General features: G+C 47.3%; 1 protein-coding gene across 1 annotated transcript in view; it reads right to left on the bottom strand.

The window, feature by feature from the left end:
- Window positions 1–27,641, bottom strand: part of MINDY4 (MINDY lysine 48 deubiquitinase 4) — a 109,491-nt gene that overhangs the window by 61,359 nt on the left and 20,491 nt on the right. Inside the window, exon 5 of the mRNA XM_042921468.1 lies at window positions 26,725–27,155. Within this exon, the coding sequence (XP_042777402.1) occupies window positions 26,725–27,155 (431 nt within the window). The remainder of the gene's footprint in view (window positions 1–26,724; window positions 27,156–27,641) is intronic.

Below are 27,641 nucleotides of genomic sequence, written 5' to 3'. Positions count from 1 at the left end.
AGGTTACTTAAAAATAAAAATAAATAAACAACATAAAACAAAACCCAGGCCCATTAGGGTGCCCTATGGGCTATCATGACCTGGCCACCTACCACTCCACCCTCTGCACCCTCACACTCCACGTGCATCTCCTGAATGCTGAGCTTCTCAGCCTCTGCCTCTATACCTTTTCATAAGCCCTTCCCTTCTGCTAGAATATACTTTGGCAAACTCATGCTAATCCCCTACAGCCCAAGTGGGATGCCACGTCTTTCTCAACTCCAAACGTGCATTCCTTCATTTCTTCACCCTCTCATTCAGCAAACGTGGCAGTTATCTGGCAGGCCAATCTCCCTGCCCAAAGGAGACCCGGGCATGCAAAAGGACGAGACATAAATTGCAATTTGACGTGGTGTAGTGGGCTGGACAACAGGCCCCAAAGATATCCTGTGAATAGTGCCTTATATGGCAGAAAAGACTTTGCAGAGAGCATTTACATTGAGGATCTTGGGATGGGAGAGGGTATCCTGGATTACCCAAGTGGGAACGATGTAGAGGGAAGGAAGCAGAAAGAAATACGACCCGGAAGAGGAGGGGTGGTATCACACCAGAGGCAGAGGTTGGAGGGACGCGCTCTGAAGACGGAGGAAGGGTCACAAGTCAAGGACGTGGGTGGCCATGAGAAACTACAAAAGCAAAGAAACAGATTCTCCCCTGGTGTCTCCAGAAAGAACCAGCCCTGCCAACACCTTGACTTTAGCCCCAGTGGAACTGATGTCAGACCTTGATCCTCCAGAACTTAGTGCCATAATAATAAACTCATGTTGTTTTAAGCCACTAAGTTTGTGGGAATTCGTGACAGCAGCCACAGGAAATGAATACATACGGTAAGAGAAATAAACAAGGAGGGACGAAGGACCATGGATTTTCTGGGTCAGGTCTGTACCCCTCATGCCCAGCACCTGGTCAGGGCTCCATAAATGGGTGCTAAGTACCAGAGTGACCCTCACAGAAGTGAGGTGACTCACACAAGGTCACGCAACTTAGGAGTGCCCAAGCCAGCACTCAAACCCAGGTCGCTGGCTCCAAATGCTTTATTTTGTTCTTTCTTCTATCTCATGCTTCCTTCCCCTGTCCGGAACCCTCCATGGCTTCCCATGGCCCACAGGACAAAATTCAAACCTCCCAAGTGGTCCCCTTGGCTCCTGGGGGCAAAGCCTTGGAGGATGTGGGTGGCCAAGAGCCACGGTGAGAGGGTGGTGATGATTTTCCTGCCGCATAGGGTACAGCCAGGCCTCTCCTGGGTCATGGGACTTCCACCCGGAGCGCCATCCATCAGCCGCAAAAGCCCAGCTCAGATGCTTTGTGCCCATTTCCCATAGATCTCATCACCAGAGGAGACTTCAATTATGCTCACACTCAGGGAATGTGTTTATTGTTCCTTTCATGTGTCCCTTTGTGGCATAAGCATTGCAAAGTTTAAAAGGTCAGTTTAAAAGCATGTTCTTGCCTTTGAGTGAAAAGCTATTATGCAAAACAATGACAAAAAGATAAATCAAGGAGTCAAAACACTTTTTCAAAATGTGATTGTGCAGATAACCCAGAGACATGTGTCAGAGTGTGCATCTAATAAATCCGCAGGAGCCGGGCTGTAGACACCCAGCTTGTCCGCTGTGTCTGAGGTCACCACTTCCTACCCAAGCTCCCTTTTGTGGCCCCGAGGGAGAAGCAAGGACCAGGGCACTGCAGGTGTTCAGGGCTACACGGGGCCAGGACTCAATCCCACATAAGTGAATCTTGGCTGGGTAGGAAGAGCTACTTGGAGACCTGAGTTCTCATCCCTTCTCTCCCAAACTCTGCATGCCCGCAGGCAAGTCATTTACCCTCTGTGGGCATCAAGTGCCTCATCTGTCCCTCAGGGGAAGCCTGAGCATGCTGGTCATTGCAGGACATGACCAGGTGCAGGGGCTCCAAGAAGCCTGAGGTGCCGGGTCACACTAGTTTTGAAGATGCTCTACTGCCTCCTCAGTCCCACATTCTCAATATTTCACTAGCTCTTAACATAAAAAGAGACGAGGAGATGCTCCTTCCTGAATGTTTGGTACTGGACACATGGCTAAATAAGTTACGGAGTACAAAAGAAAGGTGTCCCATGAGAATAAAGATATTGACCACTTACTATATATTCTATTTGATGAAAACTCAGAACCCAGTGTGAACGGAGTCCAAATTGACCCCACTCACGCGGCACAGGAATCCAGAATAAATAACACAAAATTTTCCTGAGCCAGTGATATCCTAGCACACCTAACTAAAGCAATGTAAAATTATCTGGTGGGGCACTTCTACAAAGCAGGTCATACAAGATTCCCCAGGGGAGACAGATTTTTTTTTAAGCCCCACTGAAAATATGCTCAACACTAAAAACTGGTAAATATATGAGAAAATCATGCATCATAAGTGAAAGCCAGATGACACAGCCAATAGGACTCCCAAGAACTTGAGATGATAGAACAACAATCTAAAAGAGACTGTAATTAGAATAGGAAGACTTTTTAAAAAGGAATGGAAATCAGAGGCACCTAGCTGGCTCAGTCAACAGAGCATGTGACTCTTGATGTCGGGGTTGTGAATTTGAGCCCCACACTGGGTATGGAGATTACTTAAAAATAAAATCTTTAAAAAAAAAAAGAAAGAAAAAGGAATGGAAATTATAAGGAAAGACATAGACACTATACCAAAAGAATGAGCCATTTTGAAAAGTAAATACAATCATAGAAATAAAAAACTTATGGACATATAAGGATGGTAACAGATAACAACATAGGAAATTTACATAGAAAATGCCGTGAATCTGTGCTAGAGGAGGGAGTGAGGGAGGAAGACAGGGACAGGTCATGGACAGCTCTTCTCTGTATGACACCATCACCTAATAAATGTAAAAGGAATGAGAATATGATAAAAATTAGACAATCACCATTTTATAAACTCCTAATATGGGAAAAGATTATCAATGGATGGTAAAACCACTGGTTAAAAAGTTTTTGAGGAACAGGATAATCATCTAGTCTGAAAGTTACCGATTCCTCATTAATTGCAAAAGGGAAAATTTCCTTTATAATGATGGAGAGATTGGCAGGAACCACCTTAATGGAGTGATCCAATTTAGCATCAGCAGAAATCAAACAAGCTGACATTATGTGCTCCTGATGTGATGTAATGGGAAATACACAACATCACATATGTATTGTCCTTGCCCAAAACGTGTTTAACATAAACCTAATAATGAAACAGACATTATCTAGAATGTGGTCATTCCGTAAGACAACAAGACTATACGCGTGAAAAACTAAGAATAGAAAGGAAATTGTTTGAGATTAAAAGAGACTAGAGAGACATGACAGCCAAATGCAGGTAAACCTTGAATGGATCCTGGATTGAAACAACTAAAGCCTAAGAGAACGCTTTGGAGCCATGTGGGGGAAATCTGATTATGGGCTTTATGTTAGCTGATGTTACGGAAATTTCTTGGGTGCCTTAATGGTACTGTGGTTAGGCAGTAGAACATTCTTGTCCTTAGGAAATGCAAGCTGTGATATTTAGGGATGAAGTGCCACAATGTCTGAGTTTTACTTTCAAGGAAATCATCAAAAATGTATGGGTTACAAATATGCAGAGAGGGGAGAAGGGAGAGGGAGAAAAAACAAATGCGACAAAGTCCTAGAATCATTTAGTGTAGGTGAAGGTCGTATAAATGTTCATTTTTCCATTCTTTCAACTTTTCTATAGGTTAGATCTTCTTTAACATTGGGGGGAAACTTGGGGTAAGCTTAAACAGGAGATCAGATACAATGAAGAGATAAGAAATTACTAGGGGCCATCAGATGACATGATCTGGAATGCAACTCAATCCAAAGAGATCAAATATATGAAAGAGCAAAGAAGAGACATGGAGGGAAAAAAACTTTAATTCCAATGCCCATGTAAAAGGAGTTCCAGAAGGAAAAATAGAGGGAGTGTGAGAAAGGATAACTGCTAAGAACTTAGCAGACATAAACCTCACAGAAACCTAAGAAGCCTCAAATGGCACATGTGGAAATAAATATACTCCTAGAAATGTCATAGTGAAATGACCAGAATATTGACGACAATGAGAAAAATCTTAGCGGAAAGGCAGGCTATCTATAAACAAAAACTACTTTAATAAAAGACATCTTTAATATTCAAAATATTAAAGGTAAGGACAAAATGAAGACATTTTCAGAAAATCACTGAAAAAGTTTACCATCACAGACCTTCACTGAACAAACCACTCGTGGACTTACTTTAGCAAGAAGGAAAGTGAACCCAGAAGAAAAGAGCAGGAAGAAAGCAGTGGCGAGAAAAAAAATCCATAAACATGTAGATAAACCTAAATGAGAGTCGATGATAAAAAATTAATAACAATAGCACTAGTTAGGGGGTGGTTAAAAACAAAGGGATAACGTTAGACAACAATACACAGGAAACATGGGAACGGGAAATGAGCAACTGAAGCTTTCTAAAATCCTTGTATTTTTTGAGGGGGTAAAGAGATTGATTCAACTGAAACTTTAAGTCATTACGATAAAAAATATTTTAAGAGTTACTGCTAAAATAGTAAAAACATATTTATATAACTTCCAAATCAGAAAGCCCAAGAAGAAAAAATAAACACCACTTGATTCACAAGAAAGTGCCACTGTGGAAAACAGGTTGGCAGTTCTTCCAAAAAACTGAATATAGAATTACCACATGATAGACTTCTACTCCCAGGTATATACCCCAAAGAAGTGAACACAGGGACACATGTTCATAGCAGCACTATTCTCTATGGCCAAAAGGTAAAAACAACTCAAATGTCCACCAGTGGAAAAAAAAATGTCCACCAATGGATGAGTGGAGAAACAAATTGTTGTGTACCCACGCAATGGAATATTATTTCACCCTAAAAAGGCATGAAGTACTGACACAGGCTACAACGTGGAGGAACCTCGAAAACATGATGCTAAGCAAAAGAAACCAGAGACAAAAGGTCACATACTGTATGATTCCATTTATGTGAAATATCGTAGATTGGGAGTTGCCAGGGGTGAGGGAATGGGGGCAGAAATGGGAAGAAACTGCTGAATAGGAAGAGATTTACTCTGAAGAGAAGAAAATGTTTTGGAACTAGACAGAGGTGATGATTACCCAACATTCTGAATGTACTAAATGCCACTGAATTGTTCGCTCAAAAATGGTTACTTTTAAAAAAATAGGAAAAGAAGAGGAAGAAAAAAGATTAAAAAAAAAAAGCATGGCAGCATGAAAGTACAGAATACAAATGAATTCAAGTGTATCAGTAATTATAATAAAAGCAAGCAAATTCAACGGGCCAGTTCAAAGAGACACTCAGACTTTTTTTTTAAATAGCAATATGCTGTTTTGTGTCACAAGGTGAAGCCTTTTGTTTCACAAAAGGTGAACCATAAAGCCTGGGGAAAAAAATAGATCACTTGTGGGCCAACCATTTAAAAGCTAACGTAACTGATGCTGTACCATCAGATTAAAAATAGACTTTGGAATAAAAAGCATTATTAGTGATAAACCTACAGAATAACAAAAGGAAATTCAACAGGAAATTCAATAACAAAAGGAATTCAACAGGAAAATTTAACCATTTTCAACCTCTATAAAATGGGTTAATTACAGTCCTACCTCAAGCGACTGTGGTGGCAATGAAACAGGCTAATCCATCACGTACTGAGAAAAGTGCCCAACACAGAACTGCCACATGCTCGCAAACACAATGAAACCTCGATTCCAAACACCTAAACGTATAAATACAAGTGCAAAACTATGAAATAAAATAACAAACAACTGCATCAGCCATGAGTCTGAGGCAGATCTTGGCCAAGAAAGGATTGAAGTATATTTTAACATTAGACAGTCCAGGAGCACCTGGGTGGCTCAGTCGGTTAAGCATCCGACTTCGGCTCAGGTCATGATCTCATGGGTCTGTGTGTTCGAGCCCCGCATCAGCTCTGTGCTGACAGCTCAAAGCCTGGAGTCTGCTTCGGACTCTGTCTCCATCTCTCTCTTTCTACCCCTCCCACCCCTCTCTCTCTCAAAAATAAGTAAACATTAAAAAAAAAAGAAAGAAAGAAAACCCAATAATGTAATTCACACCAACAGAGGGAAAAAATGGAAAACGATCTCAATAGATTCAGCAAAAACATTTGATTAAAAAAACTCATACATATTTTTAAAATAAAACCTAGCAAAGAGGCGCCTGGGTGGCTCAGTCAGTTGAGTGTCCAACTCTTGATTTCGGCTCAAGTCATGATCTCACGGTTCGTGGGATCGAGCCCCACGTCGGGCTCCGTGTTGAGTATAGAGCCTGCTAAAGATTCTCTCTCCCTCTCCCTCTTCCCCGCCCCCACTCAAAAAATAAATAAAGATAAACCTAGCGAGCCCAAAGGACAAGAAGGGTTTCGCTCTACTTGACATATATGTACTTCAACCCGACCAGACATCCTAACACTGAAGCCCTGGAAGCAGTAGCCAGCTGAGGATGTCACACCCCACGGGACTCGAAGTCTCCCAGAGGTGCACCAGAGGCAGTGCAGCAAGACAAGCAAGACCGACGAGCTGGCAGGGGCTGCAGAGCCCAGGTTTGCCGACACAGGTTTAGCACCCTTGCTACTGCCCAACTCCCAGCAGCACCTCCTTTCAGGACTAGACGGTAATGAAGCAGAGAGCTATTCCACGGTCAGTGGACACAGAGGCACTGGACGGACAAGCCACAGGACCAGCTCGTGCCAGAGAAGATGCATCGCTTCAAGTTGTGATCGCCTCTGAGTCTCAGCTTCCCTTTTGCCAGAATCATCTTTGGGAAGCTACGAGGGCCCTAACACCTAGTGATTCCGGACTTCGGCTCTCGGGACCCACCCCTTCCCCACCTGCAGACACTCCTTGGACACAGGAGGGGGTGGGGGTGGGAGGAGAGCAAGTCCTTAGGGGGCGCCCTCAGAGGAACAGCTGTGTTAGGTTCTTTTCCTCACAGTGACCTTCCACAGCCTGTGCTGAAATAAAGCCTCTCCTTAAGGACTGAACTTTGGAGGAGTAAGCCTTAATGAGGCAGATCCCTGAGGGCCAGCTGATTTAAAAAGAATTAAAAAAAAAAAATCAAAGCTCTCTATAGAAAAAAAGACTCTTCACTTTCCTGCTCTCCAGTTCTCTTTGGCTTCCTACAGAGGCTCAGCCAAGCTCCCCCAGGTAAAGGTACAGAATCATGGTGACCTAGATTGGGAAGAAGCTTGGGGGTCACCCAGCATAACCTTGGTTTGATGGATGAGGAATCTGAACTCTGGGGAGAGGAAGGGAGCTCATCCAACGTCCCCACCGCCCAGATGCCCCCCGGGGGATCCATGTCCCAATCTTGAGAAGCCCTCTATCTCCCTGGGCAACCCAATCCACAGACACTTTTTAAATTAAGCCCTAAAGAACAGGAGGCCTCATGAAAGGTGGGGCTGTTGAGAAGTCATCCTGCGCAGGATCACAATGTTTAACCGATCTCAGTTTCATACCCTGCAGTTGCCAATTCCCAAACTGTTGACCTTCACTATATAAAAGGAATCTTTTTTTTTTTTTCTTTCCCCCTCTCTCTTTTCTTTTTTCTTAAGGATGTGGAAAACTTGACTAGAATTGCCTGGTCTGACATTTCCTGTGAGAAAGCACTCTGCTTGGAATACTGTGAAAGCAATCTGCCTTAACAATTCAATCCAAATAAATTATCTTCCTGAAACTAGTGAAAAAAAGTTAATTGGGAATGGGGCTGCATACCCAAGTCTCTCTCATCCGGGTCCATGATGACGAAGGTTGGACAAAGATAGGGATCGCCCGGTGAGGACAGATCTGGGGAAGGGGAGGGGGCACGGATGGCCCCGCATCCTCCTGGAAAAGCCATCTGCTCAGCCCGTCTAGCTGGAGAGAACACACGTACTCCAGCCTCCTGGACCATTGTTCTTTCGGGGTGACGATTTCTCAGCTTAACTATCTTTCCGTATGTGCCCTTCCCCACAGGCTCTGGCACACACCCTTGATGAGAAGTGTGCAGAGCCAGAGCAAGATCTGAAACCAAGTCCAACATTTATTTCTCTTTCCTTGAGTCAGGCCGGATTCTGGCACATTCCAGAAACAGAGAAGAAATTTACCCAGTTACCAAGACATCAGACTGGGAGGGTTCCTTCAAGGGCACACAACTCACAAAACAAAACTGTACTAGGTGTGACCTTCCCTCGTATTATTCTCCCCTTCTCCCAATTGGCACAAGGCCTTAGCATACAACTGGTGTTTAATGAATGCCTCCTCTGAAAGCTGACAAGTTCTCAGAGTTCACCTAGATACGGCTCTTCCATCTGGAAGGGCTGGAAGGGCCAATCCAGACCATCTAACGTAATCCCGCAGCCCTGTCAGGGATAGGAGTAAGGTGGTGCAGAGCTTTTGCTAAGGACCCTGGCTAGTGGGCAAAGCCAGAAACAGGACTCTCATCTCAGTTCATTTTCATCTATCCCACGCTGGATATCGGAAGCACTGATTACACTTCCTTAAGACCCGAACGCATTAGGACAGGTTGACTGCTCTTCCCTTAAAGCCGCTCGCAGGGGCTTTGCAGCTCTCCCAATTGCTATCTCTTGCCCTTCTCACAGGCTACACTCTCCTGGGTGTGGCTGAGCTCAGTTCCACAAGGAGACTGGTGCCCAGAGGCAGACGTTGCCCAACAGGAAGCGAAAAAGTGGGTAGAGCTGGTGTTACACCAGGGAAAGAAAAATATCCTCTTGAAGGAAAGTGGTCTCTATGGAGTGGATCTCTGGAGCATGGCCAAATTCACTGAACTATTCATTCACCTGAGCTATGCAGTTCACCAAGCAGAATGCTGCTAGTCCACGATCTCCCTTGGTCTTGTCTCCTCCCCTCTGCCCACCAGCACATGGCTGCACAGCTCAGCCAAACCTAGCCACCATGAGATGTTGGGTGAGGCCAATGACCACGGCCAGAGCTAGAGATGTGACATGGTGCCTGGCTCACGCCACAAGGGCCCCGAGGTGTGAGCCCCAGACTGCACACCCAGCAACTGGGATCACAAGCCTGCCTCTGATTAGGTCTCCCGGCCTCAGAGGGAGGACCCAATGGCAAGGCTCTACCAGAGACAGAGACTAGCCCTGGCCCTGCCCGCCCCAAGGCTGGTATAAGAGCCCAGGATGGAAAGGATTGCCTCTACAACCTTGGCCCTGTCCCAGGGAGTCTATAAAGTCACACTTGGCATTATAAAGGGGAAGGTTCTGACATGCCACCTGAAAGACATTACATAAGAGTTGCCGCTGGTTTCCACCGTGGATTGGAAAGCTGCGTGGAGATGTTTACTTAGCTGCTAGGGGCAGCTGCTTTGGGGCACTGTCCCTGCCCTGTTACTGTCCTAGTAAAAGCCAACACATCCAGGGAAGGAGCTGTCCCAATGACAGAGGTCGACTTTCTCCAAGTCTCATTAAACAGTGATTCCACTTGGGTTCCGTGTGGCTAAATATGTCAAAGAGTGGCCTAAAACAACTTCTGCGATGAAGTATTTCCATTTTGAACACACAAAACTCTCCCCTGCATAAGCAGTAATAAAAGAGCCATGAGTCACAAATCTGAAACAATGCTGTCTGGGTGCGTTAACTTCTTCCCAATTTTAAAATGGAGAAATTTGAAAAAATAAAATAAATTTTAAGACACATAAAAATAAAAGAGAGAAATTTGGGTTCATTTCCTTTTAGAAAACCTTTAGAGTAGGTTTACACTTCAATAATTCTTCTTGTTGGAGCTCATGTCTTCCCCCCAAGTGGTCCTAGATGGATATCACCTTCCCTAGGCTTCTATTTTCCTTCCTGTTACATTCTAAAGCTTCTAAATGTTCCATAGTTTTGTCCTTACGATAAACATGATTTATCTGGGCGTTCAGATCGACTTCACCAAGCCCTTTCAAAGCATAGTTTTTCATCTAATTCCCCCCAGAGGCCTATGTGGGAAGCGGCATTTTCACAAACGAGGACACTGAGGCCGAGAAAGTTGGAAGTTGTCTGACACAAACCAGTTCCTGACACACAGGTCCATGGTCAAGTGAGGAAAACAAGTGCCGATAGAGTGCATCTTTCACACAGCGTTCGTGTTAAACGCCAGAATTTTATTTCAAGATTATATCTACATTTAAATTTTACGAAATTGGTTTTAACATTCCCACTTGGCCAGAAAACAAAATAACAACAACACCACACTGAACAGCATGTGACTGGCGGTGACGTTGACGGGGCTTAAGCTCCACGGGCCCTCACCTACGCAGACCCCTTCCCAGAGGCCCAAGCAATGTGCTGGCGTGGCCTTCTATTTTTATCAAATTTGCAAAAATGAGATACTTTTATATTCTTCGTCTTAAAGAGGCTGCCAAAACAGTTTACGTTTCAGGCTCTCCACGCTTGGACCTGAACCAAGTTGGTCCCCCAGGGTTCTGTTTTCTGTTTCCAACTTTGTTTTTATGTTGCTGACCTATGAACTCCCGGTGACCCACTGTACCAGATGTCTGACACCACAAGGACTCCTCCGACCCAGAGACCCTGTCATTGTCTTGGCCTCATTCATACTGAGGAAGGCCCAGCCAAGACTGGCTCTCAGAACATCTCTTTCTCCCAGCTCACAGTGCCCCATCACAAAAGAGGAATCTTCAGGAAATTCTGACCTACTCTAAAAGCACAGAGAACAGGTTGTTTTCTGGAAATTTCTTAGAAAAAAAAAAGAGAAAGAAACATGCTGCTTTAAAACCAAGTTAGCTTTGCTAACTTTGAGCATTACGCCACTCACACACATAAAACCAGAGAGCTGTGGAATTTCCATGGGTGGACCAGCCCCAACTCAGAACGAGCACACCCTAAGCTAAAATTAGATGTGTCCCTGAGCCAGTTCGGCTGCTTCCCTGTGCCTCTTCTGGCAGCCATTTTCACTCGAAATGGGGTGTGAGGGTCCCTGGGTACCAACCAGAGTGTGGGTCCCCTCCCTCCCCACCTGCCGGAGTTACAGCCTCTGCCTCTAATGAAGAGTTCCCAGCTATTGAGCACGGGTGGTTTCTGTGCAGGAAGCCCAGCGGATGGGGGTATTCAGTGGGGAGCTGGGACACTGCCCAAAGGTAGGGAATCCACGCTGCAACTTGACGAGCGAGCACTAAAGCTGAGGAGCCCAGAGAACACCTCACACAGAAGTCAGGAAATGGGGACTTAGAATTTTAGCACAGGACAAGTATTCCTTCCCAATTCCTTAAGAGGTAACACATTAGTGTGAGTTTGTAAAAAGGGGGGGGGGGAAGAAATGCAAGGAGCACAGTCTTTTCTACTTAACAGAGAAACTTCTGCTGAAGCAGAATGAAGTGCTTTGGCAAGGCTCTGGCTTCCCTGGTTTCTAAGGATCTGAATCCAAATAACACAAGAATGAAACTGAAGGCACACGCCCTCCAAAACCACACCTAGACTCCTTGCTTCCCCAGGCTGCACCCTTCTGCCACCCATCACCTGTCCCCAGGGGGGCAAACGTGAGGGGCCAGAGATGGCAGCCCCTTCTGGACCGTGTGGGCGAGAAATGGCCCCGGCAGCGCAGCCGACAGGAAGAGCTTTGACCAAAGGTATCTGGAGCTTTTTCCAGAACAAATATAAAAACCATGTGAAGCAGCTGGACTCACGTCAGGCAGTCTCCTGTTGGAAATGTCACGTTGAGCCTCACGATGTGGGTGTAATAAAAAAAGAAAAAAAAAATCGGAGGTTGCAAGAAAACATCCGGAGGGTCTGCAGAGGGAAGACCCAGGCAGCTTGTACTGCCAGCTTGTGGGTGTATGGACTCCGGTCCTGGCAGTGTGGGTAGGGGAGGCCGGAGCTGGGGGACAGGCAGGCGTCAGCTTCGAGTGCCCACCAGGATGACACTGAAGGAAGCTGCTTTCTGTGTATCTGGACCAGGTGTATGGACTATTGTTTCTGCAACAGCCACTGGTTCCTTGGAGACCAAAGGGCTTGAGGATGCCCACATAGGACAGAGAAGGGGCTGTCATACCACTTGCCGGGCATGTTGGGGCATTCCCTCGGTGCTTCTTGGGCTGGCCCTGGGCTCTGTATCATCACCTCGCCCAGATTCCAACCTTTAACGGCACACCCCGACCCTGTTACACTTCTTTAGGATCTTTTCTGAGAGATAAAAGATAGATTCTATTGACTAGTCATTTTTCCTATGTGCTCCATGCGCGTTTTCCCTTTTTAATTGGAAAACTATTGAACCTACAGGAAAAATGAAAGAATAATACAATGAACACCAGTATACCCTTCACTCATAGGGACAAATTATTAACATTTTACCACATTTGCTTTTCTCCCTCTCCTTTCCTCTCTCCCTCCCTCCCTCCAAACACATGCAGACACACAGAAACACACACACTTCTTTTTTGTTTTTTGCTGAACCATCTGAAAGTGAGTTATAACGTCATCCCTAAATACTCCATCCAGCCTGTATCTCCTAAGAACAAGGACAGTCTCCTACAAAACGCATGTGGGGTTTATTTGCATAACACCACTTTTTAAAGCCACGATCCTCATTTAGGCTCTCCCACATCCCGACATCTGGTAAATACACCTTTCAGAGTTATTTTCTTTAAAAAGATGGAGAGAACAATCATAATGTCTTTATTTAATGGGCCAGCTCCCCTTTTGGTTTTTATCTAAAATGGATACTTTCAACTTCTCTTTTCTTCTTTTAAAACACTCCTAGGAGTGTAATGGGTTTTAAGGATGCCTGACTGTCCACATCTAGGCTACAAAGCGGCCTAAGATTTGTCAAGAAGCTGAGGGGGGGCCGGGGGGGTGTGGAGAGGCTCTGGGTTGTAGCACCCAGATGGATTTCCTTGACTTCCGCTGGCCTTGGTTCCTAGACACTTGTCAAAATGCCCATATAAGTTCATCTGCCCTCTATAGAGTGGCTTGTGGAACGTGGATGTTCAGTGAGCCATTGCTCCGTGAGGAGGGGAATATGAAATTATGAAGGTGATTGTAAGGCCTGCAAAAGAGCCTCCAGTCTCAGATGATGGCAGAGAACTTGGTCATGGTGTCTATTCAGAAAGTTTTTTGGTTGGTTAATTTTTTTTTTTTTCTCATACAAAAGAAATTTTATTCGAAGGCAGAAAAGCTGAACCAAGTAGATTATAGGAATGCCACCCTCCTCTCATGGAATTCCCATTTCTCTTTACACCTTCACAGAACCTAACGAAGCCCTGAGGCCCAGTGCAGTAGCCCTGAGATGGAAGACCACAGCCACGGGGGCCCAAACAAGGGCAGCCAACTGTGCCAGCCTAGGGGGAACTTCTAGAAAAGGGACAGGCAGGAGCACACATCTGTGTCAACCTCAAGAGCTTTCAAATGAGGGCCCAGCCTCACCTTGGCCTTGAGTGTGAAAGGGAGGAAATGCCTCATGGAAGGCAAATTTAATCTACAAATGCTCCCTGAAGACCTACTAAGTGCCTGGCCCCAGGGAGGAGACCCGTCCTGAGGCACAGGAACCCAGGTCATGCTCCTCTTCACCGCCTTTGGCCATGGCCCACATGGCCCACACAACAGATCGAAACATTTCTCTTTGACCATCATAATCTCCCATAATCTCTAATCTTACTTCCCACCTCTTCCTTACAAAATTTCCATTTATTCAGGAATATATCCATCCACTTAAGAAACAGTGTGTTTTGGACAACCAAAGAGTAGGAAAGATAGCCAGTATTTATTAACTATTGTGGGCCAAATATTCTGTATACATTATTTCCCTTATTCTTCATGACAATCCCGTAAAAACAGGTATAATATCCCATTTCTTAGATGAAGAAACTCAGTCACAAAGAGATAAACAAAAACATCATGCTCGAGGTCACCCTGTTAGTAAGTGGCAAATCTGTCCAATTCTAAATCCCAGGTTCTTTCAACCTCACCAGGCTGAGAGTCACTAAATCTGTTAAAGATGGAGAGCCCTGTTTCAAAGTCTCAAAACTCGATAAAACGCAACGTTTTCCAAACAGCAGTCCTCAATAACTTAACAAAGCGTTGCTTCATTGGACTAAGTTTCAAATAACTCAAAAACCCTTCTGAGCAGAACTGGCTCTTTCACTGGGGCTTTCAAAGCTACTCTGAGAACTTGTAATGCCCCAGGCCCGGCATCACGACCTCAACTACCGTTGTGGAGAGTGCCAGAAAATGAATCTGGATACTGTCAGTGCAGCCCCTCCCAGACCCAACCCAAGGACACACTTCCTGCCTCTTGGGAGTCTCTGTGAATGGCTGGTTTCTCCTGTGTGGCTGGCACCCAGCCTTGGGCTTACAAACATCCTCACATCTCTCCGGTCCTGGAAAAAAAGACCCTGTTCCCTGACCCTCCCCGGTCTGGAGCAGCCATCCTGTCCCCGTGCTTCCCTTCACCTCTAAGCTTTTCAAAAGCTCCACGCTCTGTGTAGATGACCTCACCCACACCATTCCTCGATCTGCAGCAGTTGGTCTCCTGCCCCCGGTACCCTCCTGAAAGAGCTCTCTCCAACACTTCTTCTGTCAGCACACCTGGTGTGTCCTCCCCCAAGGGAGCACAGAAGCGTGGGATTAGTGATTCTGCGGACAGAAAAAGTCACCTGAAAGTAGCAGGCAGCATCTGTTCCAGGCCAGGTGCCGCAAGGCTCCCAGCCTCTCCTGAGGGTCCAAAACTGTCACCTTCCTGCTTCCTAGAGACCCTCTCTTCCCTCGCCTCCGCAGTCCTCCTGCTCTGACCACTGTTTTTCCTTATCACACCGAACACATGGCTCTCCCACTCAGGATTTGGACCCAGGTGCCTTTACCACATACCCTTGGCAGTGCCCATCGCTCCAAGGACTTCAGCTTTTGGCCCCATGCCAGTACCTCTCATGCTTCCATTGAGCGTTTCCCGGGATCTACACTTCTGCCCCACACCTGACTGTGGACACGAAGGCTCAGCTGGACGTGCCCGGGATCCGACTCGCCTCCCCTTCAGGGCCCCATCTCTGCTACCTGCGCACCCAGCCTCCCGGCCCTCCTTGGCCCACAGCCACTACACCAGTGTGCCCGCCTCTTGGCCCCTGCTTACACTGTCCCCTCAGCAGGGGACGCCTCTGCCTCCTAAACTGCCGGATCAACTCTCCAAGTCCTCACAAATGGCAGCTCCCCCACAGCCCTTCTTCCCAAGACAGGGGCCTATGGACAGTGGTTGAGACTGAGGCCCCAAGAGCCAGACCGTCTGCATGAACTCAGACCGGTTGGTCATTCTGTGTTGCAATTTCCCCACCTATAAAATGAAGACGATAACTCTCCCCATGTGGCTATCAGGATTAAATAAAGTAATGTATCTAAAGCTCTTGCCACAGGACTTGTCAAATGTGAGTGCTCAAGAGCTTAATTATCCCTGAAATAATCCAGACCTTAGTTCCATGGCTCTCTGCCCTTGTCCCCTTGTCACTTGCCTTTTTTTAATCCTGTATGACAGTCATTTGCATGGATGTCTCAGCCTCTTTGGGACAGGAACCTATCCATCATCTCTCCTTCCAACACTAGTCGAACAAGCAAGACGTACTCCATAAATGCTTTGTTGAATTGAATAAAATTAAATAACATGTATTTAGATTGAGATCAAAAACTGTTTACTCTATTGGGAAAAGGCTCCACTTCTGAGGGACCCATGGCTGCAAAAGTGGCCTCAACAGGAAATGGAAGGAATCCCATGGCTTTAGTAACTTCTTGTGGAATGAGCAGAGAAAACAAAGTAGAATTTTCTGGAACGAGGCACACACATGGAATCCAGCTATACAGGAAACTGCCCTGGCAGGCCATCTTTGCGATCTGAAGAACTCTACCCAAAATGCCCTTGACAGAACTCAGGATCAAAGCCCATCTTTCTACAGTAGAGGCACCAGCCTGAGTGAGTCACAGCAGTATTCCATCCCATGGCCGCTGTTTGGGAAAATGAGCTGGGGAGTCACAAGGGAAGGTCTGCTCCATCAGAAGAGAAAGGGATTTAGCAGGGGAAAGACATCATCAGCTCTCTCTGCCCCAGTCCCTGAGGCAGTTAGCCTAACAAAGTTACACTCAGGGTGCTAGCAAGAATGCCCATCTTTTCCCTAAACCAAAGCCACTTCACAATCTTTAGGGAAAGCTATGAGCTTAGGCTCTTTCTATATGAGCCCCCATAGATGCACATCATCCATAAATGTCTACAAATGCAGCAGAACGCAATACAGGCTCCAGAAAAAAAAGGGTTCAGGAGGCTCCAGAAAAAAAAGGTTCAGCTGAACCACCAACTGGGTGGTTCAGTTGGTTAAACATCCAACTTTGGGTTTCGGCTCAGATCGTGATCTCATGGTTTGTGAGTTTGAGCCCCGCATCAGGCTCTGTGCTGGCAGCACCAGCACAAAGGCTGCTTGGGATCCTCTCTCTCCCTCTCTCTCTGCCCCTCCCCTACTCATACTCTCTCTCAAATAAATAAATAAACTCTAAGAAGGAGGGGGGTGCTGAGGAAAATTGAGAGAGTTGCTTTAGCTTTCAGGAATGAGACTCCCAGGAATACCAGCACACTTTTTCTCAAGAAATCTCAGACTGGGAGAAAAGTGGAGAACAATGAGTATGTCCAGGCACCACGGTGAGGCCCTTGGCAATTTCCCAACTTGGCTATTCCAACCATGCTCAACCTTCAAGGCCCAGCCCAGGAACACCCCCTCCTCTAAGACCCTGTGGCATCTGAATGGGCACCATCCACCTGGCCTGGGACAGATGCTGCCTGCTACTTTTAGGTGACTTTTTCTGTCCAAAAAATCACGAATCCCACTCTTCTGCGTGTTCCTTGAGTGAAGGGAAGACCTCACACTTCACTTCCCCCTCCCCAAGGCAAAGCCTATATAATCCAGTTGCATCCAATAAGTGTGGAACAGTTCTGAGCAAAGTTGAGGGAGGATGGGTCATAGACAACTCACCCCCACACTCAGGCAGCTGACAGTCCAGCAGGATGAACAAGGTAGCCTGTGAGCTCTCTTCAGTGTGACATGTGCTGTGAGAACTATGAGAAGGGGGTCATGTCCAGGTGTTGGAGCAGAAAAGAGATCAGGGAAAGCTTCCTAGAGAAGGCAACATTCAAGATGACTTAAATATAGGACATCACAGTTGTGATGGTTTGGGTTGGTGGGCTGGCGGGTTGGTTGGTTGGTTGGTTGGTTGGATGGATGGATGGTTGGCTGGTTAAATGAATGTATGAATAAAAAAATGAATGAGTGAATGAATGAATACCACGTGACCCTGAGGATAAATCTGTGATTGTTTCATTTCTACTGAAAATTATCAGTTTAAAGTTTTATGACACTGTCCCAAGCAGATCAGCATAATTTTTGCTTCCTTTCTCCTTGCTATGTACAGTCTCTCTCTTTTGCCCAATACTTATTGCCAGGTCCAGGGATACAGCTAGAAAAAAAGGAAGGGAGGGAGAGAGGGAGGGAGGGAGGGAGGCAGGCAGGTCCACTCCAGTCCTTAAGGACTTCATGGAAGTAAAGGTGAGTTATGAAGTCACCACGCTATAGTGAGGGTTATCCACGATACCCAGGAGCAGAAGAGAAGCACACAGACTATGTCGATCAGGCCACCATTAGAGTGACATATTCAAGGCACCTAAGGTGAAAATTTTAAGGAGGCACTCACTCCCAGGTTCATGCAGATGAGCCACCCTGAGAACGAGTGCTCCTTAAACCCTGCACCCTAGATGCCCCATTTGCTTCACTCTCATCCTGGTCCTGTTGCTGACCTCTAGATGGACCTCTTTGCAGTTCTGGTAGCCAGGGTCTAGTGAGCTAACTGGCAGACCAGCAAAAAAGCATCATGGAGGGAGGGGGCGGGGGGAAGAAAATTAAAAAGCATCCAGGAGAGAAGAATCTCCATATACTACCCCTGCTGGCAGCCATCTCCCAAAAATTATCCCTGAGCCTTAAGAGCCTCCTTCTACCCAGCAGTAGTGGCTTCCCCGCAGGGAACATCTTCCCGGCCTGCGTGCCTGAACTTGGGCCTTGGGCAGAGCCAGCAAGGCCCAGATGTGGTCAGAGGAGGATCATGGAGCTGCCACTCTGATGTCCAGAGATGCACAAAATGACACCACTCACCTTTCCAAGGAGAGGTGTGGATGTGCTCTCGCTTCCTTAGCCGTACTTTCTGGATCTCAAAGGGAGTCTGGGTCATGGAAAGTCTCTTCGCCCTAGGCGATGCCCTGGACAGAAGACCCAGGTGCCCTGGAGCTGAAGGTGGCCAGCAGCGAGAATTACCCCACAGGGTAGGGATATCTGCCCCTGTCCTACAGGACTCCAAGTGGCCTGAAATGTGTACTGGGGCAGTTTCTCCTATTTAATCTCCTGCACGTGTGAGGAAACGAGAACTCGTATTCCCCCGCGGGTGGGGGGCTTGGGGGAGCACACATGTAGGGTAAATGTGGGTGAGAGGTGGGAGGGAGGCCAGCTGAGCACAGAGCAGCCGTACCCACCATAGAAGAGAGGTCCCTGGAGTCAGTTAGGAAGGTGAAGCCGGACCAGCACAGGAGCCGCAGGCCGGTACCTGTTCACACGGGGCCTCTGGGACACAGGAAAGCAAATGTGTATGTGTCAAGAGTCAGCTAATTTCGAATCTTTACAGACTGACTCCAAATAATGTGCAGAGATAAATCAAACTGGAAGTCCCACCCATTACTCATCCCATGCAGTGCAGATGGCGTCAGACCCGGGATGCTCGGGTATGGGGAACAGCCTGTAAACCGCAAATACCACATCCTCAGCTAAGCCTCTGCCAAGCCCCAGATGGCATTGTCCACTCCCTCTCAGGGCGCAGCCAGGCATCTGTGTGCCTGCCGGCCTCTGCTCACGATCAGGAGCCTGGGAGGGGATGGGGATCCGGAAGGGACCGGGATTCGCTCCTAGCTCCTCAGGGTGCACTGTCCTTAAGAGGGGCCTGCTGAGGGCCTGCTGAATGAAATCGCCAGCAAGGGTCTCTGGAGTCCTGATGACTGATGACGATCTGCCGCCACCTACTGTCCATTCTACAAAACCCGAAAAATCTGCTGGGGCCCCCTAATGGCACTCACTGAACCCCTGGAATCGACTACTGGCTTCCACACAGAGGCAGGGACACTGATACTCGGGGCTAAAGCGGAGTCCAGGCTGCACAACAAGGCAGTTTAATTACATTCCTCACCCGATGTCACTGCTTCACCATGAAGTCTTTGCGTTAACCGTGGCCTCTCCAAGCCCAAGGCCCTCTTCCCTGTCCGCAGCACTCCCTAACCGCTCCAATCTTCCACTCCTCTGAGGGCCACAATCGAGCACCCAAGTACGGACAGCTTCACGAAAGGCCCTGGGCTTCAGAGGCAAGGAGCCATCTCACCCTTCTGTAGCCCTAGTGGTGGCCTGGGCACCAAAAGGGCTCAAGAGGCACTTCCCGTCTGATCGACACAGCAGGACGTTAGCAGCCACGAAGCCAGTGACAGTTCATCTGGCATTCTTGCAGCAGGGGCTGAGGTTTCATGATGGGAGGGGCTGCCTGTGGGCCTGAATTAAGCTTCATTCCAGTGTCCCCTCTAGAGTCTGTCTCCCAGCCTATAAACGAGCCTGCCTGGCCTGCCTCACCAGGGCACCCTATGCACCAGAGGTGATGGCCACGAACAGGCTTTGCAGCTTGTCTGTCATAACCCGGGTTTGGGGCACCTGGGCGGCTCAGTCGGTTAAGCATCCGACTTCTGCTTAGGTCATGATCTCACAGTTTATGGGTTCGAGCCCCATGTCGGGCTCTGTGCTGCCAGCTCAGAGCCTGGAGTCTGCTTTGGATTCTGTGTGCCTCTCTCTGTCTCTGTCCTTCCCCTGCTTGTGCACTCTCTCTCTCTCTCACACCCACATATAAATAAAAACATTACAAACAAACAAACAAACAAACAAATAAATAAATATTTTTTAAAATAACACCAAGTTCTGGGCGAGTGTACAAGGAGCCACAAGAATGACACAGACAACACTGGTGTCCCACCCAGGTGCCCTTGCCTCAGCGTGCCCATCCCAGCTGCTGTCCATGTTGGCTAACAGCTCACAGCTGCGTCCTTCTCCACAGAATCACCCTTTGCCAGACTCACCCAGGAGGTGGCACACTGCCCATCGCAACCCTCCCCCGCCCCACCCCCCAGGACGGGTGACCCTTAGCCAGTGACTGACTTGGGAAAAAAGCCCTCTCCTAGCTTAAAGGTGGGGCCAGCTCTGGGTCAATTCACACTCTCATCTCCCTGGGAGATCAGACTAAGCCCCACATCCTGGCTGAGACCTTCCCCCACCCTATCCGCCCCCCCCACTGACTTTCTCCTGAGAGCACCCCAGTAATTACATGCAGTCACCCCTCCATCTCAGGCTTCTAGGGCACTGGTTCTTCAGCTTCACCTGAAGCACATCACCTGGAGGGCTTGTTAAAACACACTGCTGGGAGGCGCCTGGGTGGCTCAGTCGGTCAAGCGTCCAACTTCGGCTCAGGTCATGATCTTGCGGTTTGTGAGTTCAAGCCCCACATGGGGCTCTGTGCTGACAGCTCAGAGCCTGGAGCCTGCTTGGGATTCTGTGTCTCCCTCTCTCTGCCCCTTCCACGCTCATGCTCTGCCTCTCTCTGTCTCTCGATAATAAATAAATGTTAAAAAAAATTTTTTTAACAATACAAAAAAAAAAAACACACTGCTGGGCTTCACCCCCAAAGTTCCAGGGCCCCATTGCTCAAACTGCATGAGGGGAGGCTCATTTGCTCAGGGGCTCTGGTGCCTAAAGACTGCTGCTGTGGCCCCTGCCATGGGTTGAACTCCCAAGGGAGGCCAACAACTTTCAATTTCATGCCCATGTCTACACACCGTGTTTCCAAAGGAGATTTGGGCAAACAGTGAGTGGCTGGAGCTTGTGTGGCCCATGCACACCCGGAAAATAAAAGCTGAAGCCAGTTCCTATTGCCAGATGCCCAGAGTGACAGGTTTTGAGCAGATGTGCAGAAAAACAACCACAGCACAGTCCATGTGGCCATCAGAAGGCCCAGAAATTCACTCTGAGGGATTCTTACACAAATGACAGGCCAGCACGTCCTCAGAGAGGTCTGTAAGCACCGCAAGGGCTGGTCACCCCCAACCAGACCATCAACTTTCACAAAGTGCCACTTGGGGAGCCACCAGGCTTAGAACACCCAGCTCTGGGGACTTCTAAATAATGAATTCCTCTCCCGTGCTCTTGGTCCTTCACCTAAGGTTTCCTGAGGACCTACTTTGGCCAAGACATGTGGGTGATAGCAACATATGTAAAGGTACAGAGGAATGTCCTGCCCACAACATAGTGCAATGGCGGGAAGCAGAATGAGGCAAGGGTTACAGGACTACCCGGGTCACGGCCAGAGTCCCAGCAGATCCAACTGATGAGCACAGAAACCTAACAAGGGCAGCCCTGACAAACCAGTGACAAATGACAGATTGTCTCAACCACAACCCCCACAGTGGGAGCCCAGAAGACATATTTTCTGAGTATCTTCTTAGATCGAAGGACATGGGAAAGGAACAAAAATCAAAGCAGAAAGTGGTCCCTTCAGCCACTGAGTTAGATCCAAGGGGTTAGAAGGGCCTGATTGCATAGATATTCATGTCCCCTAACATCTCAGCAGGTCATATCATCCGCCACCCCCCCCCTCCCCACACTCTCTCCCAGGACACATGCTCCCTGCTCCTGCCCCTGCCTCTGCCCCTAGGTGTGACTTCCATGGTCATCCCTGGGCCCGACGTTGCAAGGCCCACAGAAGGCTCCAAGTAGCCACCTTTCCTCAGCTTCATTAGGGCAGGGTGATGGGGCAGCGCTGCACACACAAGCCAGCCCTGCTGTCATCTCACTGTCTTTGCCATGCTTTAAAATAACTGCATACGCAGGGTGCCCGGGTGGCTCAGTCGGTTAAGTGTCCAACTCTTGATTTCGGCTCAGGTCATGATCTCACAGTTCGTGGGATGGAGCCCCGTGTTGAGCAGTGTGGAACCTGCTTGGGATTCTCTCTTTCCCTCTCTCTCTGCCCCTCCCCAGCTCATGCACTCTCTCTCTCTATCAAAATAAATAAATAAACCTTAAAAAAAATAAAATGAAATAATTACATACCCACACATCTCTCTCATCTTGAAGAGCTCACAGGTCTGATACACACTATGACTCCAATCCACATTTACTGAATCGAATGAAATGAATGGGGAAGGGGGTATAGGTGGGCAGGACTGATAGAGGGGGGTTGGGAAGGACAGGGAGCTTACTATGGCTTTTAAGTCAAAGGTGCTGCATACGGTTATGTAGTATGTGCACTGTACAAACATGCCTAGCTGAGGGGACAAGAGGCAGCTGAAATCCAACCCATATTCCATCCACCAAACTGAGCCCTGGGACCTGCTTCCACCCAGAACCTTGAGAGGTTCCTTAAATTCTCTGGCCTCCGTTTCCTCATCTGTAACATAGGGATAATAACTGTTGGGTGGGAGGATGCCCACTCTGAACCTGCAGTGTCTTCTGGGAGTTTGCAGGGAGCTCTACTAGTCTACCCTCCTGCAGACCTTTACTCTCCTCCCTCTATGCACTCCAGCCTAAGGAAGGAAGTGTGACATAGCTGACCAGTTAATTTGGGAAAGAAAGAAAAGGGGGACATTAAGCTCAGCTGTAGCCTTTCTCCTCTTGAGAGTGAGTTGCTCTCCCGGGAGCAGCCGCTCCTACCTCGTGGCCACAAGAGCTGACCTGCCCATGGCCTGAGATGAGGTGGGGAAGTCCATCTAGTTCTGGGCCCACGAGGCCTCGGGGTCTGTTGTGTCTTCTATCTTCCCCTTATCAATCACAGAAATGGTATGTATGTTACTTCAATCTAACTGATACCCTTTGTTTTGTTTGTCAATTTGTTCAGAGCTCAGGAGAAGAATACTGTTTAATAAGCACACAAAAGAAAAAAAACCAACAATAAATAATATTCACCTCAACCGATGAGTATAAAGAGCAAATGGGATAATACATATAAGCACTTAGCACAGTGTCCAACAAATAGAGAGTAAGTGGTAGGTAAAAAACAAAGCCCCCCAAAATGTTTGTTGATTGATCAATATAAGGGTCAACACTATTAAACATGTGTGAAACACCCCTGATTATACTTCTGGTATTGGGGATGGGGGATGTGAATGCACTTTTACCTGCTTACTGTAAGACAAAGTTCACAGCATCTTTCAAAGGTTTACTAACTGGGGTAAGGCCACAGGGGTTATAAGGGGCAGAACTGCCAGTCCATGGAATCTGAGTCCAGCCCATTGGATTCCAGAGCCCATGTGCCATACCTCCTAAGAGCACTGTAAACAGTAGGTGCTCAATAAAAACCTGATGACTGAAGCAGAGGGCCCAGAATAACTCTGAAAGTAAGAGCCACAGGCCAGCAAAATGCACAGGCTGGAAAGAAACCTGGACCTCATCTACCCAGTGGCCACATTTTACTGTCAGAGACAGTTAAGTCTAGAAACAAATGACTGGCGCAGGTCAGCCAGGGCAGAGCGAGGACTAGAACCCAGGCCACCTGCTATCCAGCCACTCCTCTTTCCCCTCAACCCACCATCTCCCCCCGCCGATCACCGCAGCCTGAGAATGCTCCCATCCATTAGGTTGGAGGCACTGTTCCCTTTCAGGTGCGCTCAGGTTGTGGCATGGGAGGGCAAAACAAGGCCCTCTGAGTCAAACCACAGCAAGCAGATTTTAACTCAGTGTGAAGAAGAATTGTCTCGCAGTCAGAATCACGCAAAAGTGCTGTGGGAACTGGGGAGTTCCCCATGGCAGGAGGGGTTCAAGTGGAAGCCAGTCACCACCCTAAAGGCTGTGGAAAGGATTTCTATTCAGGGAGAGAGGTGACGCCATTTGTTCACGTATTCCCCAGACTCTGGAGCTCGCCGCCCGGGTTCCAACCCGTTCTGCCTCTTACCAGGTGTATAAGCATGCACAAGTACAGCCACTTCTCTGGGTGAGCTTCCTCGCCTGTAAAATGGGAATTATAATAGTATATCCCTCCTAGAACCGTATGAGGATTAAAAGAGTGAATTTACTCAAAACACTTAGAACAGTGTCTTACACAAAACAGGTCAATCTCAAAAGTTTATTGATCTTGTTACTGCTGCTGGTGGTGGTAGAAATAGTATTAAGCAAATGCTCATCAAATGCCCTCTGTGTACCAAGTACTATTCTAGGAGCAGGGAATATAAAGTCTCTGATCTCATGAAATTTATTTTCTATTGTGAGGGAGACACATAATGGGTAAGTAAATAAAATAACTTCAGGTAATGATAGGTGCTGAGAGGCCAAAAAAATAGGCTGGAAATGCGGGGGTAGAGGTGCAGTTGGTCAGAGAAAACCAGTCTGAGTCCAGAACATCTGACTGACAAGAAAGAGCCAGTCACGAAATGATTCGGAAGTCGGGCCTTTATGGCAAGAGGACAAGTCAGTTCTACCCATGTTGGGTAACGGGAAAAAAGACCTGTAGAAAGAATAAAGATCTAGAAGTAGCTACAAGAGGGCGCCTGGGTGGCTCGGTGGTTTGGGTGGCCACTCTGGATTTCAGCTCAGGTCATGGTCTCGGGGTTTGTGGGTCTAAGCCCCACGTCAGGCTCTGCAGTGTGTCAGCACAGAGCCTGCTTGGAGTCCTCTCTCTCTCTCTCTCTCTCTCTCTCTCTCTCTCTGCCCCTACCCCACTTGTGCTCTCTCCCTCTCTCTCTGTTTCTCAAAATAAATAAATAAACCTTTAAAAAAAACTTTCAAGTAAAAAAACAGAAGTAGCTACATCAATGCTGAAACAAAGGAAGAGAAGGGGGGACTGGCCCCACCAAGATACTAAGCTATAACTACAAAGTCATAGTAATAAAAGCTATGGTCATGTGGTTTTAGATTTTTAAAAAAGGACGGAAGACCAATAACCCCAATAGAGAGCTCAAAGACAGACCCACATCGAAATGGGAACTTTATAAAGAATAAAGGTGGCTTCATGAATCAGTGGGGTGAGGAACAGGTTGTAGATGGTGCTGGAAAACTGTCTTACTCTGTGGAGAAAAATAGAAGCGGATCTTTTCATCCTACCAAACGCAACAGGCAAATGTAAAGGCAATAATTATCCCAACTAAAATAAAAATTATCTGAGAGGATTAAAAATTCCCAATATTCACTGCTGAGAAGAGATAAGCTTTAAATCTATACCGGGCCATAAAGAAATCCCAACAAATATCAAAAGACTGAACTCATACAGAGTGTATGTGACTGAAGTGAAAACAAGCCAGAAATCAAAAACAGAAACCAGAAAAATACCCCAGATGTTTGCTTCAGTCAATATGTGTCTAAATAACCTATGGGTCAAAAGAAGAAATCACAACGGGAATTAGAAAATATTTAAACTAAGTCATATGAATAGACAACATATGAACTCACGGAATACAACAAAGCATTGCTTAGAGGAAAATCTGTCGCCATAAAAGGTATCACAAAAGAAGGCTGAGGGGAGCAGAGGGTGGAGGAATGGGTGAACTGGGTTTTTGTGTGGGTTTTTTTTTTTAGCTTAAATAAATTATAATCTTTTAAAAAAGAGGGAAGGATCCTGGCAAACCCCATAGGGTTTTGGTCGGAACCCTTAAGTAAAAGGCTATAGAATGGATGAAAGTAAAAAGATAGAAAAAGATAGTCCATCGCTATACTATAATCAAAGGAAGGCTGGGGTAGCTCTCCCTAAATAGACATTAAGGCAATAAGCATTACCAGAGATAGAAATTTCATAATGATAGAAAAGTCTATCCGACAGGAAGATACAAAACTTCTACATGTACACGCATCGAATAACATAGCCACAAAATGTGTTAAGCAGAGTAGGCCCAGCTTACTAGGGTCATAAAGGGAGTTTATGGACTATAATCTATTTAGTTTGCCTGTACCACCAGCACCCAAGTGCCTAACTCTTCAAGAGAACAGAAAAAAGGGGCACCCCTTCAAGCATATCCTAGATAATGGAATCTCATGGTGTTGTTGCAAGGAAGGAAATTTGCTAGGCAATCTCCTTCACGAATTTATATATAAAACCCTACATACAAATATTAATAAATTTAATCAAATAATATATAAAAAGATAATACATCCAAGTAAGATTTATTCCAGGGATGTAAGGTTGGTTGACATTCAAAGATGAATCAATATAGGAATCATCAAGGTCTATTGTGAAAGAATAAAAGAAGAGTAACACACACAAAAAAGTTTGCCCCCAAGAGCCTTGTGGGAGCCGATACATCACCATGTCTGGGGCCTCCCACAAGAAACATCTCTTACGCCACATCAACCTGGCCATGTTGCTGCAGGTAAGTCTGGGAATCACATGCCAAAGTATCAAGACTGTGAGAAGAAAAAAGGACCAAGGAACCCTCCCTCCTCTGAAGCTTCCCATATGTACGCACTCTGGGCTGTTCTCTCCCTCATGGGAGGACCATACCCACTTTCTGGACTTCACAGGCTTGCTCTGAGAGCCCAAAGAGCCACGGGGGACTGGGCAGATCTCTGGGAAAGCCATCACCTCAGCACAGCCTGCTCACCTGAGGGGCAGGGGCTGGGTCCCCTGCCGTGTGAACGCTCTCTCCAGCCTCTCCTGGGTCGTCCTGGCACTCCCACCTGGCAAGGAGAACTTCGAGGGCATCCTGTTGCCCTCCGGGCCACTGTCCACAGCTGGGCTGTCCTCTGCAAGATCTCGCCACCTGCCGCTCCCCCTCTGCAGGAGCCCTTTGCTGGGCAAGTGAGGGGGGCTGCTGGGTGTGGTTTTCCGTTTTTCTGAGGTCAGCTCACTGAGTGGGCCCAGGGGACTTCTGGAAGTGGAGCCAGTGCTGGATGCCAGGCCCTCCTGGGCTGCAGGATGGGCCAGGGCACCGGCGGAGAGCTCAGGCACTTTCTGGCCCTCTTCCTCGGGGGCCTGGGGGGCGCCGCTGCTCAAGGACAGGGACCGCCTCAGGGAGCGCTTGCGAAGGGAATCCTGAAAGGGGCAAGGACAAGGGCAGTGAGGATTCCCTTCAAGGGAGGTGGGAAAACACTCCATCCCACACGACAAGCATTTGCCCATGGCGTTTCCTCCCCCTGGAACATCTTTCCCCATTCCCAACTCCTCTTAAAATCCCACCTATCCTTTGAGGAGGTACTCACAGGCTGCCACATCTGTAATGCTGTCACCGTGCTCCACGTGCATAAGCCCCAAGAGTGTGCCTCGGCCCTTCTCCCACAGTCTTACAGAGAACAGCGTCCAGGAGCAGGTGCAGCTGTAGCTCCAGGGTCGGATCTGTTTCCCAATTCCTGCATCACCACCTACCTACCAGCCATGCTCCCTGTGGCAAGTTATTAATTTCTCTGTCCCCCACTGCCCTCACCTGTAATATAACCTGTCCACAATCCACGATCTGGAATTTCTCTCTTTTTTCTTAATGTTTGTTTATTTTTGAGAAAGAGACAGACAAACAGAGCATGA

The sequence above is a fragment of the Panthera leo genome, chromosome A2, assembly GCF_018350215.1.
Source record: "Panthera leo isolate Ple1 chromosome A2, P.leo_Ple1_pat1.1, whole genome shotgun sequence".
Taxonomy (NCBI): domain Eukaryota; kingdom Metazoa; phylum Chordata; class Mammalia; order Carnivora; family Felidae; genus Panthera; species Panthera leo.
Note: the sequence above shows the minus strand (reverse complement) of the source record. Positions and strands in the feature narration are given on the sequence as shown.